General features: G+C 44.5%; 1 protein-coding gene across 4 annotated transcripts in view; it reads left to right on the top strand.

The window, feature by feature from the left end:
• Parp4 (poly(ADP-ribose) polymerase family member 4) overlaps positions 1 to 20,160 on the top strand; it is an 88,843-nt gene extending 68,683 nt beyond the window's left edge. For 3 of the 4 annotated variants that reach the window (XM_038310293.1, XM_042054111.1, XM_038310294.1), the window contains 5 exons: positions 3,396 to 3,461; positions 6,139 to 7,413; positions 12,566 to 12,665; positions 15,837 to 15,969; positions 19,932 to 20,160. In XM_038310293.1, coding sequence (XP_038166221.1) covers positions 3,396 to 3,461; positions 6,139 to 7,413; positions 12,566 to 12,665; positions 15,837 to 15,969; positions 19,932 to 20,124 — 1,767 coding nt within the window. In that variant the 3' untranslated portion in view covers positions 20,125 to 20,160. The remainder of the gene's footprint in view (positions 1 to 3,395; positions 3,462 to 6,138; positions 7,414 to 12,565; positions 12,666 to 15,836; positions 15,970 to 19,931) is intronic. The other variant, XM_042054110.1, reaches the window with a different exon arrangement.
• The last annotated feature ends 7,267 nt before the right edge of the window (positions 20,161 to 27,427 follow it).

Below are 27,427 nucleotides of genomic sequence, written 5' to 3'. Positions count from 1 at the left end.
TTTCTGTGTCTGGGTTACCTCACTCAAAATAATGTTTTCTAGTTCCATCCATTTTCCTGCAAAATTCAAGCTGTCGTTATTTTTTTCTGCTGTGTAGTGCTCCATTGTGTAAATGTACCCCATTTTTTTTATCCATTCTTTGATCAAGGGGCATTTAGGTTGTTTCCAGGTTCTGGCTATGACAAACAAAGCTGCTATGTACATGGTTGAGCACATGTCCTTGTGGCACGATTGAGCATCCTTTGGATATATACCCAACAGTGGTATTATTGGGTCTTGAGGAAGGCTGTTTCCTAATTTTCTGAGAAATTGCCACACTGACATCCAAAGGGGCTGTACCAGCTTGCATTCCCACCAGCAATGCAGAAGTGTTCCCTTTTCCCCACAACCTCTCCAGCATAAGTTGTCATCAGTGTTTTTGATATTGGCCATTCTTAGAGGTGTAAGATGGAATCTCAGAGTTGTTTTGATTTGCACTTCTCTGATGACTAAGAATGTTGAACATTTCCTTGAGTGTCTTTCAGCCATTTTAGATTCCTCTGTTGAGAGTTCTCTGTTTAGGTCTGTACTCCATTTTTTTTATTGGATTATGTGTTCTTTTGATGACCAATTTCTTGAGTTCTTTGTATATTTTGGAGATCAGACCTCTGTCTGATGTGGGGTTAGTGAAGATCTTTTCCCATTCTGTAGGCTGTCGTTTTGTCTTGTTGACCGTGTCCTTTGCTTTACAGAAGCTTTTCAGTTTCAGGAAGTCCCATTTATTAATTGTTTCTCTCAGTGTCTGTGCTGCTGGGGTTCTATTTAGGAAGTGGTTCCCTGTGCCAATGTGTTCAAGTGTACTTCCCACTTTCTTTTCTATAAGGTTCAGTGTGGCTGGCTTTATGTTGAGGTCTTTAATCCATATTGGACTTGAGTTTTGTGCATGGTGATAGATATGGGTTTATTTTCATTCTTCTACATGTTGATATCCAGTTATGCCAGGACCACTTGTTAAATATGCTTTCTTTTTTTTCATTTGATATTTTTTGCTTCCTTGTCAAAGATCAGGTGTTCGAAGATGTGTGGACTGATATTCAGGGCTCACACGTGCTAGGATGGCTGGCCCCTAACCATTTAGCTTCCTCCCTCTCCTCATTAGTTCTGTGTTTACATTTAAATTTCCATCTCATTGAAATTTATCCTGGTGTAAGATAAAAGTGTATAACCAACCTAATCTCCCAAGCACTTGACTCAAAAATGCCACTTTCTTTCTTTTTTTTCTTTTAACTTTATTTCACGTGCGTTGGTGTGAAGGTGTGAGATCCCCTGGGACTGGAGTTACAAACAGTTGTGAGCTGCCGTGTGGGTGCTGGAATTGAACCTGGATCCTCTGAGCCATCTCCCCAGCCCCCACCACTTTCATTCTTGATTAAGGTCCTGTGCTGTAGTAGCTGGGACTGTGCTTTCTACTCTGCAATAAAATTCTAATTATTACAATGTTACCAAAGGCTTTAATATATGAGAAGTCTGCCAGGCAGTGGTGGCTCACACCTTTAAACCCAGCACTCAGGAGGCAGAGGCAGGCGGATCTCTGTGAGTTCTAGGCCAGTCTGGTCTCCAGAGCAAGTTCCAGGACAGACTCTAAAGCTACAGAGAAACCCTGGCTCGAAAAACAAAACACGTGTGTGTGTGTGTGTGTGTGTGTGTGTGTGTGTGTGTGTGTGTGTGTGTATCACTACCTGGCTAACCTCATCTTTCTTAGTACTCCAGTTTCTCAGCAGGCATGATGGCCCAGGCATATAATCCCTGCTACTGAAGACGAATATCACAACAAAGTTTGTGGCCAGCCTAGGCTACAGAGCAAGTTAAAGGCCAGCCTGGGCAACTTAGTGAGAATGTTCCAAAAAAACAAAACACAATACAAAAAAATTAAAAGCCATACATGATGGTACAATGCCTTTAAATCTAATACTTGGGAGGCAGAAACATGCAGTTTGCTGAGTTTGGGGCCTTTGTGATCTACACAGTGAGTTCCAGGCCATCCTGGGCTACACAGTGAGACCCTGTCTCATTCTGTTGTGATAAAATACCTTGACAAGCACAGCTTAAATGAGAGAGGGTCTATTTTGGTTCACAGTTCCAGAGGACACACAGTTCATTGTGGTAGGGAAGGCATGGGGCGTGGGGATGGCCTCACATACTGCATTAGCAGTCTGGAAGCTGAAAGAGAATTGGAAAAGTCCATAAACCCTCAAGGCCCAGCCTAGTGCCACACCACCTCCACCAAGGCGCCACTTCATAAAATCCCATGATCTTCACAACAGTGCCACAACTGGGGACCATAGGAGTTCAAACACATGATTCTGCGGGAGGCATTTCATGTTCAAACCACAGCACTAGGGATACAGGCTCATGGCTGTAATCCTAACTCAGGAGATTAAGGCAAGACCAGGTAGGCTGGCCTATCTGGCTTTATGTCTGCTGTGATTACAACCTTGGCAGGAGACAAATACGCCATGCAGTCAGAGCTTGAGTGTGAAGGTTGTTGAGAGAAGGGTAAAAAGGAGGGGAGAGAAGGAAAGGGAGAGGGAGGGAGGGGGAGGAGGAAGAGAGAGAGGTAAAGACCTGCTTGCCTCTTCAGAACCACATCCTAAAGAGAGCTGGAGTGGGCGGAGCAGTGACAGAGCAGCCTTAGAAACCTGGGCTACAGAGTAAGACAGTGTCTCATGGGCCTGCAAGGCCACTCAGCAGGCGAAAGTGCTGGCCAGAGCACCTTGATTTGATCTTCAGACACAGTACAAAGAGAGAGCCAATTCCCAAATGTCCTCCTGCTTCCACACGTGCACACGGCACTCATGCGCGCGCGCACACACACACACACACACACACACACACTAGTAACAAGTGACACAGTACAAAGAGAGAGCCAATTCCCAAATGTCCTCCTGCTTCCACACGTGCACACGGCACTCATGCACACACACACACACTAGTAACAAGTGACACAGAATTTCGAAGGTCTTGTCTCAAAGAGGCTAGAGTTGTAGTTCATCAATAGCAGGCTTCCCTGTGAGAAGTCCTGGGTTCTATTCCTAGAGTCCTAAATAAAATCTAAGAACCCCCCTCCTTCTCTTTCTCTTTGTTGTTGTTCTTTGAGATAGAGTCTCAGTGTAATCCAGGATGACCAGAAATCCCTATGTAGCCCAGGCTGTGGCCTCAAACTCAAGATTCCCCCTGCCTCAGCATCCCAAATGCTGCTATTATAGGGCTGTTACCAGAGGTCTGAGTCTAAGCAAGGTGTTTCCAGGTTTGAGAGTTGACAGTAAGGACTTATGTAAGATGTGCAACGTGAATAAGATATTTTTCTTTACATTTTTTAGTTTTAATTATGGATATGTGTGTGCATTTCTCTGCAGGAGCCTGAAATAAACTTCAGATACCTTGCAGCCAGCGCTCCATTAGGCAGCTTTGACTCACCCGAGGTAGGTGCTGGGTCCTCTGGGAGGGCAGCTTCACAGTAGCTTGTGTTTAAATCAGAGCGATATAGTCAGGCACAGTGGTGCACACCTTTAATCCCAGCACTCAGGAGGCAGAGACAGGCAGATCTCTGTGAGTTTGAGTCCAGCCTGGTCTGTGTAGCAAGTTCCAGGCAGGTCAGAGCTACAAGGTGAGAGCCTACCTCAAAATAATAAATAAATAGATGGATGGATAGATAGATGATAGATAGATAGATAGATAGATAGATAGATAGATAGATAGATAGATAGATAGATAGATAGATAGATAGATGAGAGAGAGAGAACTTCTTCAGCCTTCTGAGGTAAGATTACAGGTGTGAGCCACCACACCACTTCTGGCTAAAAGTTTTATAATAAGCTAATACACAAAGACCAAGGGTAAGAGGCAAAACTTCTATAAGATTTACTTAGAGAGAGAGAGAGAGAGAGAGAGAGAGAGAGAGAGAGAGAGAGAGAGAGAGAGAGAGAGAGAGAGAGAGAGAGAAACCGAACAGGCAGAGTAGTAGAATAGGTCAGAATACGCTTTGCGGGAATAGCAAGCAGTTCACATAAGAAAAGATGCTTAAGTATTATCTGGGGCATCCTTCCAGAGAAAAGGGGATTTGGTTGCTATTTCAGGTAGTTTAGGTGGCTCTCTATTTTATTTGGTAGACTAGGTCATCTAATCATTTTCCTGCTGCACATACCCCTTCTGATTTTAATCATAAATCTGTCCGGCTGTGCATAGGCATAAGATAGTAAATTGAGGGTTCTCCCTACGAGTTCACTTTGAGGACGCTGTCGGCCTTACCGCCCACGCAGCTAAAACCAGTTCAAGCCAGATTATCCGCAAACATTAGGAATACTTTGAACAGAAGGTATCTAAATTTTATTGTTGTTAGTGAAGGAGAAACTTCCTATTACCCAGAAAGGGGTGTGTATAGGCCATTGTAGGTAGGGATGGGGATGGAAGAGGTTCTGAGGTGGCTGGGTGCCTTGTTCAGAAAGGACTGCGCGCGTGCGTGCGTGCGTGCGTGCGTGCGTGCGTGCGTGTGTGTGTGTGTGTGTGTGTGTGTGTGTGTGTTTGTGTGCGCGTGTGCGGACCTGTGTGCGCACACGCATGTCACATGCAGGTGATGGAACGCAGCTGCCAAGAACATTATTACAAATGGGAGCTGGGGATATAGGATCCCAGACTACTATCTTACCCTGTCCTTCCTTTCCTTGGGCCAGTACCCATGGCTCTGGAATTCTTCAAATCTTATAGAAGTTTTGCCTCTTACCCTTGGTCTTTGTGTATTAGCTTATTATAAAACTTTTAGCCAGAAGTGGTGTGGTGGCTCACACCTGTAATCTTACCTCAGAAGGCTGAAGAAGATTGACAGGAGTTGACAGCCAACCTGGGTTGCATCATAAGACCGTGCCTCAAAAAAGTAAAAATAACTAAATACCTTGGGCCCGGTAAGCCTCTCTACCGATGAAATAATCCAAATTAAACCAAATCAGACCGAATTAGGAGAAGCCCAAGTTTAATGAACCCCATGCCCCCCACTTCCCCACCCATGCCCCCCCACCCCTCCCTTCCCTCCACCCCTTCCCACCCTCCCACCCCTGCCCCAGGAAAACTCGGAGAGGGGAATGGAAAACCAAAAGACCATGGACTCTCCCTGGGGAGGGGTCATCGTTTGGCGGGCCTTCTTGGAGGTAGGGTCTGGACTGTGGCCACTCCCAGAGGAGGGGACTTTGACCTCCAGCCAAACATTCCAGACTCCTTGTATATATGGATGCTGGGGGGCTGTGGTGCTGCTTCCAACCAAACAACAAATACATTAGGCCTTGGATATAGATGAGTGGTAGGACAGTTGATCAGAAATAAATAAACGGGAAACCAGATAAGCATTATGATCTTTTTATAATGTTTGTTTGTTTATTGGCATGCTGGGGAAGGGTATGGTGGACTGGATGCGTGGAGGTCTGAGGATACCTTGTGCAAACTGGTTCTCTCCTATCATGTGTGTCTCTGAGATTGAGTTTAGGTTTAGCCACAGTGTCTCTGGCTGTCAAGCCACCTCATCAGCCACACATATTGTTTATTTATTTACTTATTTTTCTTGTTCCTTTGGTGGTGTTTATGAATGAACTCAGAATCATTCATAAATTTAGGGAAATTCCCTACCACTGAGCATTATCTCCAGTCCTCTTTCCGTTTTGTTTTTGTTTAAAGTTTTGTTTGTTTGTTTGTTTGTTCTTTGAGACAGGGTTTCTCTGGGTAGTTCTGGCTATCCTGGAACACCATCTGTAGACCAAGCTGGCCTTGAACTCAGGGATCCATCTGCCTCTGTCTCCCCAGTGCTGGGATTAGAGGTGTGAGCTACCACTGCCCGATTAATTTTTTATTTTGAAATGGTGTCTTACTATTGCCCATACTGGCCTTGAAATCCAAGATCTTCTTGCCTGGGCCTCTTGAGTGCAAGATTAGAGGTGTGAGCCACTACACCACAGCTGGCTAACAGCCCTTCTCCCTGGGCCTACTTACCTCTCAGAGTTGATTTTTGGGTTGAGGGATCCCTAACAACCCAGTCATCCAGCTACTTGGGAGAATGTTTGCTAATTTATTTTGTTCTGTTTTCTCTTCACGTACACAACTTTGCCACCTGGGCAGCCCTTCTCGGTCTCCTCTGAAGAGAAGGAGAAACAGCGCCAGCTACATTTGACTAAAAAACTCAAAAAAAAGCTAAGGATAAGTTTTGAAGGAGTTTCTGAAGATTTTGAATGCGTGACCCCAGAGCCACAGTCACGTGCAGCAGCAGAGTCTCCCAGTGTCCACTCACAATTGGAAGGTGTGGGCCGGCCATTGGGTGTGAATCGCGTGGCGTCAATGAAAAGAGAGGGGGGATTTAAAAGAAGTATGTCGGCGACTAAAGCAACATACGGGGCTGCTCCCATGGGTTCTTCTGCTCTTGCAGATCGGGTTTCTGTTCTTTCTCGCTGCAGCTCCCAGTCTGCTTTGTTCTCTCCTCCCAGCCACATTCCAAGTGCTCTTCCTCTTGCTGCCCCTCTCCCTGGTGGCACCCACCTTCCTCTCTCTCCCTCTTCCCCTGGTGCCCCCTGTCTTCCTCCCGCTCCCCCTCCCTCTGGTGTCGCTGGTCTTCCTCCCCCTCCCCCTCTCCTTTTTGGCAGCCATTTTCCTCCTCCTCACAGAGAATTCATCCCATTTAACTCACCTGTGTTTGGCCAAAGCCCTAAGCCTGCAGGGGGTACCAGCATCTTCCATGATTTGGGGTCTCCTCCCAGGTATCCCTACTTGGGCTTTGGCAGTGTTACAGCTTTCTCAGGTAGTTTCTCCAGTTCAGATCCAGTGAAAGTTTCCCAAAGGCCCGACATCCCCGACATCCCCGTCTTCTCTTCCCAAGTCCCTAAGGAACGTTATCTAAAGTCTAAGGCAGTTCTTGGCCTTCCTCCTCTCCCCAAAGTTGTTAGCTCTAAGCATCCCCGGAGGGCTTCACATCGTTATAAAAGTGCCTCCCTCCCTCGGGGACCTGATGACAGAATCGCAGGTACCAAAATGGATTTAGGTGAACCGACTCTCTCCTTTGAGTCTCTGTTCTTAAATCGTTCTGCCAGCGCTGCGCCATCAGAGGGCTTGGAAGGCCTGGGTTTTCAAGACATGCTTTTGCCTGCCTCATTCGAAACAAAAATGGATGAAGCAGAAATGGAGGAAGCAATAGGATATGACGCATGCAAGATAGAGATTTGTGCAACAAAGGAAGCTTCTGCAGAGGAAGATGAGGAATGGGTGACCCGCGAAAGCGCTTCCACAGAGGAAGATGAGGAATGGGTGAGCCTTGAAAGCGCTTCCACAGAGGAAGATGAGGAATGGGTGACCCGCGAAAGCTTTCCTGCACCGTGGATTTCGCTCTTTGCCCTACAAACCGAGGTATTCGTCTTATCTCTTCAGTTAGCTTCACGGCTTACAGCAGTGCATCTGAGAGCAATTGATCACAGAACAGCGTATTGCCAGTCCTTAGTGGTTCAGGGTGTGTGTCAGCATGGGAGAAAATGTCTCTCAGTGAGTAGTCAGTTGAACTGAAACTCTGCCTGGTGGTGGATGCTGTTTGTCATTCATTGTTAGCGACTGTTAATATTTGTCAGTTGAAAATTAGCATCTTGGGGGCTGGAGAGATGGCTCAGTGAATAGGAGAACTGGCTGTTCTCCTAGAGGACCTGAGTTCAATTCCCATCACCCACATGGCAGCTCAAAACTGTCGGTAATTCCAGTTCCGGGGAATCTGACACCTTCACACCAATGCACATAACATAAATTTAAAGAAAGAGAGGGGGGGAAATTTCCTATTAGCCTAGTAAACATAGGTGCAATGGGTATTCTGAATATTTTCCTCTATTAGTGTATGTACTACTATTGCTGTAGCAGCATGGAGTGCCACAGCTCTCCATTTGTCAAGCCAGCCAATACCCTGTAACTCTAGCATCAGCACTGGCTCTGAGATCCAGGCTTGCGTATGTAATTGTTTTGGTGGAAAAGCATTTCGTGAAGCAAAGAGGACTTCCCCTCAGTGTCAGAGTAAGTCCTGGCATCACCACGTTTTGTTTGTGGGCTCCAGTTGTCTCAGCAGCATAGCAGGGATACTAGTGGCATTTACCACACACAGTGGGGGCTTTTAAAAGGCACTTATGTATATTTATAAAATAAAATCTTTTTCTTTCTTTCTTTTTTTTTTTTTTTGGTTTTTCGAGACAAAATTTCCCTGTGTAACAGCCCTACCTGTCCTGGAACTAGCTCTTGTAGACCAGGCTGGCCTCAGAATTCAGAGATCCACCTGCCTCTGCCTCCCGTGTGCTGGGATTAAAGTCGGCAGAATGGGAGGGGTTGGAAGAGGGCAGGGCTTGTCTCTTAAAGGGACAGGACAGACCCTTATAATCTTCATTTTCATTTTTTAAATATATATATTATAAATTAGGATCTTTTTGTTGTTGTTTTGGTTTTTTGTTTGTTTGTTTTGGTTTTTCAAGACAAAGTTTCTCTGTGTGACAGCCCTAGCTATCCAGGAACTCAATTTGTTTGAGGCTGGCCTTGAACTCACAGAGATCCACCTGCTTCTACCTCCTGAGTGCAGGGATTAAAGGTGTGCGCCACCACTGCCCACCTTGAAATAGGATCTTATCATGTATTCCAGGTTGGTCTAGAACCCCCTGCGTAGCTCAGGCTGGGCTCAGACTTGCAGCTGTCCTCTTGCTTCAGCGTCCCAAGTGCTGGGAGACAAATACAAGCCACCTTGCTTGACGTATTCTTGGTTTTTGTTTATGGCACTGATATTGAATATGGACATCACACATGTAGGCAAGCATTCTATCCCAGAGCTGTAACCCTATCCTTTTCATTTCCTTTTATTTTTGTTATTTGTATGTGTGTGGTGTGTGTCTGTACCTGAGTTTGTGTGTGCAAGTGTTCTTGCGGATGTGAATATAACTGTGTACATGTGCATGTAGCGGCCAGAGGTCAATGGTGAATGTCTTCCTCAGTTACTTTCCACTTTTTTTAAAAATTTTTATTTATAGCCAGGTGTGATACATGCCTTTAATCCCAGCACTCAGGAGGCAGAGACAGGCACATGATCTCTGTGAGTTTGAGGCCAGCCTGGTCTACAGAGAGAGTTCCAAGACTGGCTCCATTGCTACTGAGAACCCCTGTCTTGAAAAACATCATCATCATCATCATCATCATCATCATCATCATCATAATATAATAACAGCAACAACAATAGGGGCTGAGAAATACTTCAGAGGTTAAGAGTACAGGCTGCTTTTTCAGAGGTCCTGAGTTCCTAGCAACCATATGGTGTCTCACAACCATCTGTAATGAGATTGGGTGCCCTCTTCTGGCCTGAAGGCATAATTGCAGGCAGAATACTGTATACATAATAAATAAATCTTAAAAAACAATAATAATAAGCCTTCACACCGTGCTTGGTTAAGCAAGTAGGTAGCTGGGCATGGTGGTGCACTTTTAACCCTGCACTAGGCAGGCAGAGGCAGGTGGAACTCTGTAAACTCAAGGCCAACCTAATCTATTGTAAATTCTAGGACAGCCAGGGGTATATAGAGAAACCCTGTCTCTAAAAACAAACAAAAATACAGAGAACTGGATGAAACAAAAGAAGGAAAATAGATTTTTGGGGGGATTTGGGGGACTTATTTTTTATTTCTGTGTATGATGCTTATGGGGGGGGGCATGTCCTGGAGTACAGAAGAGTATGTTTGATCTCCTGGAGATAGGGTTACAGATACTGATGAGGATACTAGGAACTGAACTCAGGGCTTCTGGAAGACCAGAAGTGCTCCCAACCAGTGAGCCATCTCTCCACCAACTGGGATTTGTTGTTCTTGTTCTTTGTTTTGTTGAGCTAGAGTCTCAGCCCTAAGAGCATCTTCAGTCGATCAGTTTTAGGAGCCAGTGAGCATGCTCTCCCACATATTCCCCTATACTGTATGCATGCCTGCATAGTCTCTCTCTCCCTCCCTCAAATAGACACTAATTAATAACATTTTTAAATGATTTATGTGCATGCCTGATGCCTGAGGATGACAGAAGAGGACATTGGATCGCCTGGAATTGGAGTTGTAGATGGTTGTGAGCTGCTGTGTGGATGCTGGGAATTAAACCCAGGTCCTCTGGGAGAGCAGCCAGTGCTCCTAACTGCTGAGCCATCTCTCCAGCCCCATTTGTGTTGTTTTTGAGACAAGGTCTCATATTGTATCTCTGTCTGGCCTAGAACACACTATGTAGACAAGGATGGCCTTGAACACACAGGTATCCACCTGCCCCTGCACCACCACACCTGGCTATAATAAGTAAAACTAAAATTATTTAAAAGGCCAGAGAGAGATCCTCACAGGTAAAGGCTACAAGCCTGACAGCCCGAGTTTGGGCAGTGAACCAATATTTAAGGAGGAAAGAGAGAACTGAGTCCCCAACAGTTGTCCTCTGACCTCCACAGGCATGCTCTATGTCCTGGTTATGGTCACTATCACTGTGATGAAACACCATGACCAAAAGCAAGCTGGGGAGGAAAGGGTTATTCTGCTTACACCTCCAGAGCACTGCTCATCACTGAAGGAATCAGGACTGGAACACAAACAGGGTAGGAACGTGGAGGGGGGAGCTGATGCAGAGGCCGTGGAAGGGAGCTGTTTACTGGCTTTCTCTCCACTACTTGTCCAGCCTGCTTTCTTTTGGAACCCAGGACCACCAGCCTACAGGTGGCCCCACCCATAATGGGCCAGGTGTGCCCTGTTGACTGAGGTTTTCTGTCCTGCCTGGTTCCTGAAGTTATTAAATCCCAAAGAAATCACACAGAGGTCTACATTAACTACAAACTAATTGGCCTAGTATCTCAGACTTCTAATTAACTTTTATAACTTATATTAGCCCATTATTTTTATCTGTGTTAGCCACGTGGCTCGGTACGTTTTTCAGCAAGGCAGTCACATCTTGCTTCTTCTGTGGCGGGGCTCATAACCTCAGAAAAAGCTTCCTTCTTCCCAGAATACTCCTGTTCTCATTGACCTGCCTATACTTCCTGTCTGGCTACTGGCCAATCGGCGTTTATTTAAACTATAATTGACAGAATACAGATCATTCTCCCACACCAGTGCCCCCCATCAATCACTAACTAAGAAAATGCCCTACAGGCTTGCCTACAGCTGGAGGCATTTTCTCAGCTGAGGTTTCCTCCTTTCAGATAACTCTAGCTTGTGTCGAGTTGACAGAAAACTAGCCAACACTTTGTGATTATGGTGCACATGGCCTTTCCAGCGTCTCCCTCTCTGTGTCTCTCTCTCACACAAACACAGACACACATTTATGTTTAGAAAAAAAAAACTGTCCCATTTCAAACTAAATAAGGATATACATTTTTTTTTTTTTTTGGATGAGAAGCCCGCACAGGGACCAACCCTGACCTTGAGCAGGAGACAAGCTACAGAACAAGAGTGCTGCTCCTGCAGTGTGACAGGTGGAGATTCGTTGTTGTCGTTTCTGGGTGACCTGGCAGAGTCAAAAGGATTCAGGTCCCCAACAGGATGGAGCACAAGTCTTTAGCCAGAGGTTCTCAAATCAGAGAAAGCCACTGGTCAATCCAGGGAAACAGAACTGACAGAAACACATAGAAAGACACAAAGAGTAAAGACAACCAGGGGCGGCCACCACTTTCACACACCTGGACAGACAGGGATTCAGTGATGACTCTCACATGGATCCCAGACACTGGGTCAGCAGCTGTGTCTGAATACTATGTGTCCAAACAGAGGGCACCTTAACCAGACTCACCTCCAGAGGTGACAGAACAGGCAACTTTCTAATTTGTCTCCTTTTGGGGTGGAAGTGTCAGACCCCTCTGAAGTATTAGGCAGCGATTGATCAAAGATTATCCTAGGGACCTGGAACATCTCAAGTTGTGCAGTCTCTAGGAGTCCCCTGAGCACCACACTCTTCCTCACTCCAAGGGGCTCTGAGAACCCCCCTCAGTGTCTCAGGGTCTAATCTCTGGGATCTCAGCAGGACCTCCAGAAATGTTGTGGGGTATCCACCAGGGAAGACTGCTCAGATGAAAGTCTTTATTAGCTGGTTGACAGCTACACTGAGGGTTCAGGATCCCAGGGTAGCACCGAGCCTTTCTCACGGTGAGCTTTTAGGTACAAAAACTATGTCCTGGTTGAAACACTTCACTTAACAAGAACAGTTACCCAGAAGCAGAACTACAGAAACCAAAAAACAAGGTTAGTACATTAGAGACTTTCCCAGAACTATGGACTTTGATGGATTCAGCCTTTGTTTTAGTTTTGGCAGGTGGTGCTATCTACATGCTGAGTTTTACAGCCTGATGGTAATTCCATCATGGAGTCAGTTGTGCTAAGGCCTGGGGGCCATTTAAGGCCTGGGGCCCTGGTACACTTGGTCTATATTTAATACTGATGGTATATATTTAATACTGAAAAGGAATTATGCTAGAAAAATACTGTATGACATAGAATCTATGATTATCAATATAATTTTTTTCTTAATTTTACAGGATGGTTTCTGGAAACTGACACCATCACTAGGATTTATACTAAAACTTAATGTAAATACTCTACACAATTTTCTTGAAGAAAAAGGCATTCGATCTCTAGGTAAGCCACTGTTTTTCAATTAATTAAGTCACTGTGTTCCTTCATTTTTCCAGTCGCTTATAGACAAACTTCTAATTGTAATAAATTATTTTGTAAACTAGTGCGTTCATTTAATAGTTTTGGAAGTTACATGTGAATAGAATTAGTTTTTTTTTCATTTGGACACAGGGTCTCACTATGTAGCCCTGACTAGCCTGGAACTCTCTGTGTAGACCAGGCTGGCTTTGAACTCTCGGAGATCTGCTTGTCTCTGCTTCCCAAGTGCTGGAATCAAAGGTGTGTGCCACCATGCTCAGTTGCTAGAATCAGATTTATTAACAGTCATGACTTTACCAATGATGGGAGTATTTTATTAGCAATTCAATTAGAATACATGGCACCAACTACTGCAGAACAACCCCAAATCTAGGAATAGTGACACACACCTGTAATCCTGCCATTTGGTAGCCTAGCCAGGTGGATCGTGAGTTTGAGAATAGTTGGGCTACATAATGAGATCGTGCCAGTGATAACGCTATTCAGTGCTTAATAGTACCACAAGGACATATGCTCAACTATGTTCACAGCAACATCCTTTGTCATAGCCAGAACCTGGAAACAACCTAGATGCCCCTCAACCGAAGAATGGATAAAGAAAATGTGGTACATTTACACAATAGGGTACAACACAGCAGAAAAAATGACATCTTGAAATTTGCAGGCAAATGGATGGAGCTAGGAAACATCACATTGGGTGAGGTAACCCAGACCCAGAAAGACAAATATAATATGTACTCACTCATAAGTAGCTTTTAGAATAAAGCAAAGAAAACCAGCCTACAGTTCACAATCCCAGAGAACCTAGACAACAAAGAGAACCTGGAAACAACCTAAATCCCCCTCAATCGAAGAATGGATAAGAAAAATGTGGTACATTTACACAATGGAGTGCCACACAGCAGAAAAAAGTAACGACAGCTTGAATTTTGCAGGAAAATGGATGGAACTAGAAAACATTATTTTGAGTGAGGTAACCGAGACACAGAAAGTCAATTATCACATGTACTCACTCATAGGTGGTTTTTAAACATAAAGCAAAGAAAGCCAGCCTACAAGCCACAATCCTAGAGATCTTAGACAACAATGCGGACACTAAGAGAGACTTACATAGATCTAATCTACATGGGAGGTAGAAAGTAGAAAAAGACAAGATCTCCTGAGTAAATTGGGAGCATGGGGGCCTTGGGGGAGGGTTGAAGGGGAGAAGGGAGCAGAGAAAAATGTAGAGGTCAGTAAATATCTCAGAGCACTCTCCTTCTGATCCCAAGCGGGAACACAAACATCCAGTCCCATAAAAGCCATTGAAATGCTTTAAAGCCAGAGTTTGCACTGGCGGCACAGCCCTAGGAAGCCAGAGTTTTAAAATGATCAGCTTTTTCTCTGCCGCTATTGCCGAAACAGGAAATCTCTCTACGGCACGTCCTAGCAAACAGCAAAAAGCTGTGTTAAACTCTCTCTCTCCTTTATATAAAGCCCTCTCAGGTTTTTAAGTGGATTTAGTCACCACGTTGGAGCACCAGTCTGTAGAAGGAACGGCGGGGCAGCGTCCCGCCACCCGGCTAGCTTTACCCAAAATAATTACACGGAAACTGTATTCTTTTAAACACTGCCTGGCCCATTAGTTTCAGCCTCTTATTGGCTAATTCTCACATCTTTCTTTAACCCATATTTAGTAATCCGTGTAGCACCACGAGGTGGTCGCTTACTAGGAAAGAACTTAGCCTGCATCCATCTCGGAGAGGAGAGGCATGGCTACTGCTTATGGCAACTGCCTGAAGCGTCTGCCTCACTGCCTTCTACCCAGCATTCTGTTCTGTCTACTCCGCCTACTTAATTTTCTGTCCTCTTAAAGGGCCAAGGCAGTTTCTTTATTAATCAATAAAAGTAACATATAGATACTCCTCCATCAAATATCAGTTTAAAAAAAGTTGACCTCTGACCTCCACATACACACAGTGGCATACATGTAACCCACCCCACGCACTGCATATACACAATTAAAAAATAAGTGAATGGACAGGGGGTGGAGAACTGCCGATGGAATGTAAAATGAAGTTAAAATTAATATTTAAAAAAGTGAACAGACCTGGAGAGATGGGTCTCCAGTTAGAAGAATTAAGAGTGCTTACTACTCTTACAATAAGTTCAGGTCCCTGAGTTCAGTTCCCAGCATCCACATGGTGGCCCACAAGTGCTATATCCCCTGCTCAGGGACAAGTACCATCTATGCCTTATAATATGGTTTAGGTTTGTCTTATACTGATAGCCACAATGAGTTTGCCACGTGGGTATACTCAGAAATGTCTGCTGTGTGTTTAGGTTTCCTCCAAGATATTTATAACAAGAACCTAAAGTTCTTTATAATACTCCATGCCTCTCTAGTTATTGAAGGCAGCAAGTGGTGGAGTGGGAGACTCTGGGCACAGCTCAGTGTCCAAAGAACCATCAGGATAACGTGATAAACATATGTGTTCTGATTGGTCACAAGGACCTTTAGAACATACGGAGTTGGTTTTATTGGTTTGCACAACCTAAATATATTGTCTCATAATTCTGGAATATCGAGTTCGATAATTTATTAATGTAGTATGATTCAACTATAGTATAATTCTGTTGTTTTAGAAAGCACAATTTATTCAGGCTGGCCTTGAACTCATGGTAATCCTCCTGCCTTAGCATCCCGGGTATTGGGATTATAGGCATGAGCAAGCACACCCGGTTTAATGGACAGTAATTTTTAGCCAGGCATTGGTGGCACATACCTTTAATCCTAGCACTTGGGAAGCAGAGGCAGGGAGATATTTCTGTGAGTTCAAGGCCAGTCTGGTCTACAGAGTAAGTGCCAGGACAACCAGGGCTACACAGAGAAACCCTGTCTCAGAAAAAAAAAATGAAAGAAAAAGCAAACAAAAATAGTGAATGAATGAGGACAACACAAACTTTGTGGTTTATCTTGGCTCATGGTCTAGAGTGTTAGAACCCCTCCAGGAAGACCCCTTGTCCCAAACCATCCAAAACCTCCCATACAGCAGTGCCACCTGAGGGTCAAGTGCTCAAACACATGAGTGAGCCTGGGGGGACATTTCTCATTCAGATCACCACATGAAGTAAAGGAGATCTTTGCTTTTTTAGGTACAAAAGGAAGAGACTGTCTCCTGGACCTAATTGCCACCTTGCTGGTACTGCAGTTTCTTCGTACCAGGTTGGAACAAGAAGGGATGGTTGCCAAGTCACTGATGAAGATGGATGACACCTTCATCTCCAGGTGCTTTAATGTCCTAATAAGAAACTTTTCAAAGAGCCACAGTACCATTGTCGGCCTGTTCCAAACAACTGTGTGGGCTGGCACAAGAATACAGATGGGAGCCATTTGTCCTATGTCTAAGTATTTAGAAGTCATAAAGCCAAGCTGGGAATGTAGCTCAGTGGTAGAAGTCTTGCCTCGTGCAGAGAGAACTGGGCTCAGTTCTGCCGTCCTGAGCAACTCAACACACACTGTATGTCAAAGTACCAACCAGGTCATGGTGGAACATTCCTGTAATCCTACCACTGAAGAGGTTACGGATGGAAATCCTGACTTACAGCCTAGCCTAGGCTACACAGAAGGGCCCTTTCCCAAAACAGAAAAACAGAAGAAAAAAAAACCTTATCAAACTATTAAATAAAATACATTAGCTTGGGAGGCAGATGCAGGCGGGTCTCTGTGAGTTCGAGTCCAGCCTGGTCTACAACAGCTAGTTCCAGGACAGGCTCCAAAGCTACAGTGAAACCCTGTCTCAAAAAACCAAAAAAAGAAGAACAAAAACAAAAAAAAAGAAAAGAAAGAAAGAAAGAAAGAAAGAAAGAAAGAAAGAAAGAAAGAAAGAAAGAGAAAAAGATAAAATACATTAGAGTATTCGCCCAGCATAGTGGTACACTCCTTTAATTTCAGCACTGAGGAGGCAGAAACAGATGAGTCTCTGTGAGTTTGAGGCAAGCCTAGTCTACATGGTTAAGTTCCTGACAGTCAGAACAACACAACAAAGAGACTCTGTTTCAACAAAACAAAACAAGAATCATATCTTTAATAGGCTTTCCGACCCCATGATATTTAGTTTCTCCACTGACGCAGTAAAACAGGTCAAGCAGAATTGAAAAACTGTAACAGCAGGTTTATTGAGAGCAACCCCCAGGAGGGTTCACTGGGTTGAAGTTAGAGAAGTCGTGCACCCGGACTAAGGCACGACTAAATCTCTAAGGAGATTTTATAGATGGTAGGTGAGGGGTGAAGCTAGGTCTGTGCCCAAGTGTGGCCAAAAGCTGAGCGAGCCCTTTGGTGGGCATTTGGGCAGTGGTGGCATGGAAGGCAGGGAGCTGCGGAAGTTGTCAAGAACTAGACTTTTGTCACCTTTCCTTTGTTAGGAGACTCTCAAGTGGGTGGGGCTTGGAGAGACAGACTGGAATGGGGTGAGCCGGGCCCTTCAGGGATGAGCCAGAGGCTTCAACTGAACAATCACGACAAATGCAGTTCCATCACCACCTGGATAAGCAGGTTCAAATTATCTTTGTTTGACTCCTGAGTAAAAGCTGTACAACATCTCACAGCCACGTGAGACACGAACCCAGCTCCACGCTGTACAATATCTCACAGCCACGTGAGACATGAACCCAGCTCCATACTATACATCTCACAGCCACGTGAGACAGGAACACAGCTCCATGCTGTACAATATTTCACAGCCACGTGAGACAGGAACCCAGCTCCTCACCCCACATTGCATATCATAATGGCCCTTTCCCCAAAGAAAAAATCAGGAAGATGGGAAAAAAGGCTAAAATCTTTAAATTTTCCCCAGAGAACTAACAGATTTATTTTTTGGTGCCTGCGTGTAGGAGTGTGCAACATATCATACATGTGAAAATCTGAGGACAGCTTTTGGGATTGAATTCAGGTCATTAGACTTGTCAATAAGTACCTTTATCTCACTAGCTCCAATAAATTTGTTTCTTCAAGACAGGGTCTCACTATGTAGCTTTGGTGGGCTGGAATTCACTCTGTAGACCAGGCAGACCTTGATCTTACAGAGATCCGCCTACCTGTGCCTCCCAAGTGCTGGGATTAAAGGTATGCACCACTATACCAACTATGATTTTTTTTAAGAAGGGAGTGTCATGTATCTCAAATTGGTTTTGAACTCACTATGTAGCTGAGGATGACTTTAAACTTCTAATCTTCCTGTCTCTACCAACTGAGCCACACCCAAATAGAATCTTTCTTAATTTTGTTGCAAGGTAGGTTCGATGACTCAGTGAGTAAAAGTGCTTGTTGGGTCAGCCTGAGGACCTGAGTTCAATCCCCAGTATCTACATGGTGGAAGGAGAGAACTGTCTGTCCATACTCAAGCCGTGGACATGTGTGCACTTGCATTTTATTGCATTTCTAACACATGTGCACGCACACACACACACACACACACACACACACCGACCTGTCCAGTGGCCAGCAAGGCCAAATCTCTGAGAATTGAAGGATATTCCAAGACCTGTGTAGGATACCAGGCATTTGGATTCAAAGGTAATGTAATAAACAAGTTGGACGATGGTGGCACACACCTTTAATCCCAGGACTCAGGAGACCAAGGCAGGTCGCTCTCTGTGAGTTCGAGGCCAGCCTGATCTTCAGAGTGAGTTCCAGGACTGCCAGGGCTACACAACCCCTGAAAAAAATCCAAAACCAAAATAGAAGAAGGAGAAGAAGAAGAAGAAGAGGAGGAGGAGGAGGAGGAGGAGGAGGAGGAGGAGGAGGAGAAGAAGAAGAAGAAGAAGAAGAAGAAGAAGAAGAAGAAGAAGAAGAAGAAGAAGAAGAAGAAGAAGAAGAAGAAGAAGAAGAAGAAAGAGTAATCCAAATAAAACACTTCTCATTTTTATCTCATTTTTATTATTAAAACTAACAAAACATGTAGTAATGTTTGCAGTTAGTTTGAGCAAATACAAGTACTTCAGTGAATGTGTCTGGTGTGCTGTCTTATCACCTTTGGTCAAGTGTAAAGAGCCAAGACTATTCCTCCCAGGCCTTTGCCTTTCTCAGAGAGGTCATGGGACATGCAGAACATTCTTTTCATGTCCTTGCTTTTCTTTTTCTTTTTCTTTTCTTTCTCTCTCTCTCCCTCTCTCTCCTCTCTCTCCTCTCTCACCTCTCTCTCCTCTCTCACCTCTCTCTCCTCTCTCTCTCTCTCCCTCTCCCTCTCTCTCTCCCTCCCTCCCTGCCTCCCTCCCTCCCTCTCTCCTCTTTCTTGTTTGGTTTTTTGAGACAGGGTTTCTCTCCTGGAACTATAGACCAGCCTCGAACACACTTTCGAGAAGGCTCCTGTCTTAGCTAGGTTCACTGTTGCTGTGATGAAACACCATGACCAGAGCCACTTGGGGAGGAAAGGTTTATGTGGCTTACATTTCCACATCACAGTTCATCAGAGGAGGAGCTAATTGCAGAGGCCATAGAGGATGCTACTTACTGGCTTGCTCTTCATAGCTTGCTCCCTATGCTTTTATAGAACCCAGGGCCACAATGGGCTGGGCCCTCCCACAGCCACCACTCATTTTAAAAAATACCCTACAGGCTTGCCTACACCTTGATCTTAAGGAGGCATTTTTTAAATTACCATCCCCTCCTCTTAGAGATGACTTTAGCTTATGTCAAGTTGACACAAAACTATTTAGCCCAGCCACTTTGTGGGAAGAGCTTTCTGCATGCTGCCCAATTCATAGTTCAGCATCAATTCACAGGTTTCTTACACAGGCTTTCCCACACATCCACACCACACACAATAGTAAGTTAAATTACACTGTAAAATTTTGGTGTAAGGGCTGGGAGCATAGCTCTTTACAGATGACTCTCAGGTGTTCCTCAAGTATCTGGAACAAGTTGAAAATTCCCAGACAGTGAATGCACATTGAAACAGGGGCCTCGGGGACACTGGAAAGGAACAACCAGGAAACAAAGAGGCAAGAAAAGGCTGCAACTGTCCTGAGGGATTAAGGGGGCTGTGCGCGCAGTGGGAGCTGGGAAGAGAGGCAGGTAAGTCATATAGAAATGAGAACTTTATGCAGATTTCAAGAATTGCCTTTATTAAATATCTTCATTTTTGACAATCATTTCATCCAATACAGTGTTATAAATTTGGAACCACATTGCCTTTCACATATTCTGAACCAATAGAAACTTTTTTTTTTTCATTTTTTTTACTCTAGGAATATTCCATGGGCTCTTGAGAACATAAAGAAAGCAAGTGAATGGGCCAGAAAAACAGAAGGCCAGTATCCATCTATCTGCCAACGGCTTGAGCTGGGTAAAGACTGGGAGTCAGCCACAAAGCAACTACTGGGGATTCAGCCCCATGCCAACAGCTCTCTTTACCGACTTCTACATTGCAATCAAGGTTGAATTTAATGAAATTTCATTTTAAACATTTCTCACATATCTTTTTGTTGTTATTTTATTTTTGCTTTTATTTTTTTGGTGTTTTGAGATAGGGTTTCTCTGTGTAGCCCTTGCTGTCCTAGAACTCACCCAGGCTGGCCTCGAACTCACAGAATTCTGATTTCCTTTGTCTTCCAAGTGCTAGGATTAAAGGCGTGTACCACCACCTGACTGCCTGTTCATATTTCTATGTAGAAAATAATCAAATGGTAAAAAGGTACTGATAATGACATGTATTAGTAGTTTGGGTTTTTTTTGTTTTGTTTTGTTTTGCTTTGCTTTGTTTTTCAATGTAGCTATCAACCACTTTAAAATAAAATAAATGGAAACAGGATTGATGAATCATTTAACAACAATAAAAAGCTGTAATGTTAGAGACTGTCTCAATGTCACTGCATCTTCCCTCCAGGAGTCCAGCGGAAGGCTGACTTATCAAGCAGTAAGGAAGGAGTTGGCCTTTGGTTTAGTCTTGCGTTCTAGGCCAGTGCCTGTTTCTGGGGCCCTGGCCACCAGACAGCACGATGGCACACTTGTTTCCTCTGTGGCTGTCCTGTCTGCAGATGTAATGCTCCTTCTTCCATAGATCATGTTTTATTGCCACATCCTAGAAACCCAAGGGTCGTCTTAAAATTTCTGCTATTTCACCTTCTAGATTTTTTTCTAGGTCTTGAATTTTACTTTAGGATTATGATCCACATTAAGTTTTTTTTTATTGTTACATTTAGTTTGACTATGAAATGTCCTCATAGGCTTGTTAATCCCACTGGCCAAGAATAAGATCACTACTGTTGTGCCCAGAGCACGCACGCCCCCCCCCCCCCGCCCCAGAGGAAGACCACCAGAAAGCAGAGTGGACCAGACTGCAAAATGCAAGGTTAACTCTCTTTTATTGCAAGTACAGGCAATTTCTGGCTGGCCAGGAACTTCCTCTTCACTACCCCAAAATGACAAGGTAGAGAGAGAAGTTAAAAATTTCTTTGCAGGGTTAGTTTTTAAAAGGTGCAATCTACAAAGAGGCTTTTTTTGAAGTGGCTTTTGGCATGGTACAAGGCCTTCTGCCCCCTCCTCTCCTGATAAGTCAGCTTTCTCCTTTTTCTTCTTGTTTTACTTGTTCTCACCAGGTGGCTGGCTGGCTAAGTGACCTTGTGCTTGGAATCTCCGTGGTGGGAGGGGAAAGGAAAGTGCTGCTAATCTGTGTTTGTAATTTTAAAACATTTTGTTAGGAAATTCTTGTCCCTTTGAAAATAAGGGGTGAGGGTCTCGTGAGGGTCTCTCAACTACCACATACACAATACTGGCCAGGTGGATGGGCTCTGGCCAGATCCACATCCAGGTTCCCTGGAAATGTCCCATAATCAAGTATGGCAAGGAATTAAAAAGGAAAACCCATAATTCATTGCATTTCCCATCAGGTCCAATCGGAGCAAGCATACATCCTGACATAGTTCCTGCCTATATGATCAAGCACATCCAGTTTAGTTGGATCAAACAAGCTTATTTAGGGGAGTGAAAACATGTTCTGTTATTTCCCATAAGCAACAGCCTCCAGCATGTCAGGAACTATCTGTTGTAACATGAGGGGGCTGGATTGTTGGGGTTTCTGTCCTGCCTGATACCCCACAGCCAGCAAGCCCCAAAGAAAATCACACAGAGATCTCCATAAGTTATAAAACTGATTGGCCCATTAACTCAGGCTTCTTATTAATTCTTGTAGCTTATATTAACCCATTGTTCTTATCTATGATAGCCACATGGCTCGGTACCTTTCACAGCGGGGTAGGTCACATGTTGCCTCTTCGGTGGTCTGGGTTGGACTGGGAGGATTGGGCTTCCTCTTTCCTAGCATTCTCCTGTTCTCATTGCCCCGCCTCTATTTCCTGTCTGGTTGACCCACCTATACTTCCTGCCTGGCCAATCAGCGTTTATTTAAAACATGATTAACAGAATACAGACAATTCTCACACACCAATCTGTCCTTAGGAAAGGGGCTGGCAGATCAGAGGTATTTTTGTTTCATGGATCTTTAGGCATAGTAATTAGAACTTAAATTGTAACCTTGGCTCTCACTGGCTCACATATTGGGAGCTTGGTTGTCAACAGATGAGCCTTTGGGAAGTGATAGCATTATGGAGCAATCCCCCTAAGATGCCCTTGTTGGAAAATGCTGGGAAGCAAGAGGTGAGAGGTAGGGCCTGATTGGAAGAAAACTGATGGAGGTGTATCTTTGAAGGATGTTTCACCTCTCATTCTTGCTTTCACTCTACACTTCCTGTCTGTCATGAGGTAAAGCCACTTTCCTCTGCCACATACATCCGGCCATAATGTTCTGTCTTACCATGGACCCAGAATCAGAGGAGCCAACTGACCACAGACTGAAACATATGGCTTCCCTGCCTCACACAGGGTGACAAGGAGAGAGATTACCAAGGCATGGCGTTTCTCAGCTTTGTCTCTGAAGTATGGTAAGGTTTAAAAATTACAAAAGAGAAATTACTATAAATAAATGGAAACATCTTAAACAGTGGGCCAAAAATAAAGCCTTTTTGTTTTCAATAGTTTCTCTAAGGTATTGTCATAGCCAGGGAAAAGTTAACACTTCCACTCCTTTGTGTAAAGCCCCTGTATAAACACTTTAAAAAAAATCCAGTCCTGTGGTCTTCAGACTTCTTGTTCTCTTCATCAGTATTTACCTAAAGTCCAGACTGCCTCCCATTCATGCAGTTCAGGATGTCCTTTCCCACCGCAACCCTTGCCTCCTTTTCCAGTGATTTCTACTGTACTAGCCTGTCATGACAGAAGGGGACTCCCTTTTGGTGAGAATCTAAGAACAAAATAGCAAGAACAATTATGCAAATGAGAAAGTGGGAAGTCCCCCAAGCTAGGCCAGCTGACAGTGGAGAGATATTCAAGGGGTGGAGCCATCAAGATTCAGGTGCAATAGGAGCATGTTGGCCGGCTCTTCCCTGGCTGAAGATCTGAGTATGGATGAATGGATCGATGAGTAAGGGCACTCACCATGAAAGACTTGCACTTGTGTTCAATCTCCAGAATCCACATGAAGATGGAATGAAGGAAGTGACACCATGAATATCATGGAATACACACAATAATAATAATAAAATAATAACGAAATTCATCTGTAGCGATCACAATGGTTTCATTAGTGTCAACTTTCTAAGACAGATATAAAGCTATTTACAAGTTAAACACCCCAATCAAAGATAAGGCACACCTGCAATCCTAGCACTTGGCAGCTAAAGGCAGGAGGATTGCCATGAGTTTAAGGCTATGAAGGAAGCTGTTCCAGGCCAGTTTGAGCAACATAGCAAGACCCTGTCTCCAAAACAGACAAGTAAATAAATAAGCATGTTGCCATGTTTTTATAAATCTGCACGTCTCTTTCGGTTTTGTCCTGTGATGGGAAGAAGCAATGTTAACTGCTAGTTGGAAGGATCACATTCTGGGTTTGACAGCCCCACCCCTTTCATTTTATGTGTAGGGATATTTTGCTTTCATGTATGTTGTAGGGATTCAGCAGAGTCACTGTATCCAGGAATGAACAGATGATGTTTTTAGAAGTTCTTTGACCTTGAAGAATCCCTGTGGAAAACAATGTATCTTGGTAAAGAGTAGAATGAACAGATGTTTTTAGAAGTTCTTTGACCTTGAAGAATTTCTGTGATTTGTAGAATGGTTTTGCTGAAAGGGCCTTGCAGCCATCCCATGACTCTGGTTCCTGGCACACTTGAGGCTCTTGTATTATTGTGTATTGCAAATGACACATACTAAGGGACTAGAGTCATGGGGCATGTGATGCTCTCCTTTAGTAAGACACGTAAATTGGATTAGGGATGTTGGTATGAGGACATACCTTGTGTAACTTTCAATAAATTCACCTTTGTACAGTTGTTGGGGTTCAGTCCGTCAGAGAGACTGGACCTCACCCGCTGTCACATTGGCCTTTACTTTTCATCTTGGAGTGCCTTCCTTCTTCAGTGGATTTGCACTACACAGTGCACCCCAACACATGTATGTCCATATACCATACGAATGGCCTCATGCCCTCAGAGACCTAAAGAGGACATCAGATTATTAACTCTGCTATGAGGTCCAGCAAAAGTTCCAGTCTCTTTGAACATAAGAGATATTTTATCATAATGTATTGCCAGAAAAGCAAAAGTTCCCTATCAAAGACTTGTTACCGACTTGAAATTCAAAGCAAGAAAAGAAATATTACTTTTTGATTTTCCAAGACAGGGTTTCTTTGTGCAGCCCTGGCTGTCCTGGCACTCACTCTGTAAACCAGACTGCCCTTGCACTTAACAGAGATCTGCCTGCCTCTGCCTCCCAAGTGCTGGGACTAAAGATGTGTGCTACCACCGCCCAGCTGAAAAACTCTTAAGTGGATTTCCTTAGCACTATTTAATGAACATTGCACAATTATCAATTGTTCATAATCTGGACAAATCACTTTAGTATATCATTCTCTCATATATGTTCATATATCTATGATGCCTTCCATCTAGATCTGATACTTATGTATTAATCTATCTAAAGGTGTCTTATAAGCCAGTCTGGCTTTGAATTCTCCACTTTCCTGTCAGAGCCTTTGGAAGGCTGGGGTTCTAAGCATGTGATCCTGCTCTAAAATTAATGTCTCCCTGGTGAGCAATCACTCCACACATTTGGATTAATAAAAGGAAACATTCTTTAATAATAGCATGAATCTGGCTCTTGATAATGCCCGAAAGGAGCCAGCAGTGAACAAATGCCTACTGACTTATCTATACCTCAGGCTCACTCATTCTGCCTGTGCTGTTATCCTTACCTCTCATTCAGATCCCTGCTCCAGGGCCCACTTGGAGTTTAAACAGAGACAGGAGACTGCAAGCCTGGCCACTTGGGCAGATGGGAGATTTACACAGCAAGGATATTGTCAGAATTATTTCTTAAGTCACACACCAGTGTTGTTCTTTTCCAGCCGTTGTTACCCACAGTCACCTTGCCCACCTGGCAGAATCACGCGTCTCCTGATAGAGGGGAGGGGGGGGGGACACGACGACACGGGGACTTAATGGCAGGCTAGGACTTAATAATAGTTGTGACTCAGGGCTCAGCCATTGAGCTGCTCCCTAGAGGCATGTTTTTTGGTTTTTTTGGTTTTTTTTTTTTATAAGGGGATAGGCTTAATAGCCTGTTGGAAGTCAGGGTTGTCTCTTTGTGTTGTGGGAATGGAGCCTAATTGGAAGTAAATCTTAGTGCACAAGCCTTAGCAGAAGCTTTCTCAGCAATACAAAACTTTTGGCACAAAAATTTCTTTCCTAGAGTTTCTAACAAACCTGGTTATTATATTAATCTCTGGTCATATTGGAGGCAAGTTTATTAGTAAATCTTTTATACCATCGATATTATTCAAATTTCTCTTACATCAGCTCCACACCTGCCTCTGATATTTTCACTTAAAAGCAAGGGAACTTTTTTTTTGCTTTTTTTATATTTATAAACAAAACCAACCTTCCTCCCCAGCAACTCCCCGAACAAACAAAAACCAGATTAAATAAAATGTGCAGTGAACACCCTCAGCAAACATCTGTATATGCAATTGAATACTGTGTCTGTTACGGTGGCAAAAACCTCAGACAAACAATATACAGTGTTCTGGGGGTGAGGGAACCCAAGTTTTAAGTCTTTGGGTTTTGGGGAGACAAGATGAGGGAAGTGAGAGAATGGGGAAATATACTTTTCTTAATTCTGTCCATATAAATATATTCATGAAGACCAGAGAGGAAAGGGGACTGGGACGGTGAGGAAACGGAGAAGACGAGAGTGTGGGACCCTCTCAATTCTACTTGACCAAAAAATATGGAAGAAATTAATTCCATGGTGGGAGAAGAGATAAAAAAATGGTAGCAGATGGGAAGGAGAGAAAAACAGAAGGGACCAACAGGGAAAAAGACCCATGGCAAGGAAGTGGAAAGCAGTCCCACGTCGGTGTGAGAATCTGTCTGCTTCTCTCTTCAGCCATAAAGTGGTAGGCTGTGGCCCAGTGGTTCTGCCTGGGCTCCCTCTACTTGGCCTCCTCTCCTACTGCCCCAGTCCCTCCCCTCTTCCATTTATTGGGAGCTAGCTCGCTCCAGGATCCTCAGGTCGCAGTTCTTTTTGGCCACTCGAAGTTTGATGCAACTCACAGAGTTGTTGAGGCGAAGGCAGGCATTCTGGGCGGCCAGCGGGCTGGGAAATACAGCCACTATATATAGTGTACAAGGCAGCGAGGTCCGAGCAGCGGCCATTCTCTGCATTCCCGCTGCTGTCCCCACCTGCATCAGGCATCCCCTGAGCTTCCTTAAGAGAACTTGCGGATCGAACGTAAGAGTGATTTTGACTGGCATAGTAGGTGTAAATAATCCAGTTAATTAAATATAGTCCATGCATTGCCCAGTCTGACAAGCTGAGATCTATCCTTGGAGCCCACATGGCGGAAGGAAAGAATGGACTTCTTGAGTCACTGGCAAGGCCAGCCTCTTTTCATTTCATTTAGTAGGTGCGTGCGCATTCTTGTGCCAGGGCGTATGTGAGGACAGAAGGCAACTTTCGGAAATTCTCTCCCTCACTATGTGGGTTCTTGGGAATCAAACTTAGGGCCTCCTACACGGACCCATTCATTTTACAGGGTTTCTGTGTGTTACAGTCCTAGCTGTCCTGGAACTAGTGTTTGTAGACCATGTTGGGCTCGAACTCAAAGAGACCCGCCCGCCTCTGCCTCAGCACGCTGAGATTAAAGGGGTGCGCCAGGCCAAGGCCCCATTCTTTACCTTTAAACGCTACTTATTAAAAACATCCCTATAGGCTATATTTAAATTGACTCGATCATTGACACCCGGCAAGCCAGTCAACCTACACGAAGAATTCTTGCGCAGCCTTTCCGCGCAGGCAGGTCTCGTTAACACGGAGGGTCCCTTTCCCAGAACCCTCAAGGTCTCCCGTCCAGCGAAGGCGACGCGCCAGCCGGCCCACAGCGAGTCTCCTCGGGCAGAGCCTCCGCAGCCTGCAGAGGATGAGCGCTAGGACCGCCCCTCGCTCTCTCCTCTGCCGACCCCTTCCGCTCTTCCCCACAGGCAGCGTTCTTCCGCCTTTCGACCCGCCCATCCACTTCCCGTGGGCGTCGCGGGGGTCGGGGAGCTGGTCGTGATTGGTTACCATGTGTGTCAATGCGGGGCTCTGAGCCCACAATTGGCTGGCTTTCCTCACGGCCGAGTCACGCCGCTGA

This window comes from Arvicola amphibius, chromosome 13 (assembly GCF_903992535.2).
Source record: "Arvicola amphibius chromosome 13, mArvAmp1.2, whole genome shotgun sequence".
NCBI classification, from domain to species: domain Eukaryota; kingdom Metazoa; phylum Chordata; class Mammalia; order Rodentia; family Cricetidae; genus Arvicola; species Arvicola amphibius.
The sequence above is the reverse complement of the archived record's forward strand: the minus strand, read 5'-3'. Positions and strand labels throughout refer to the sequence as shown.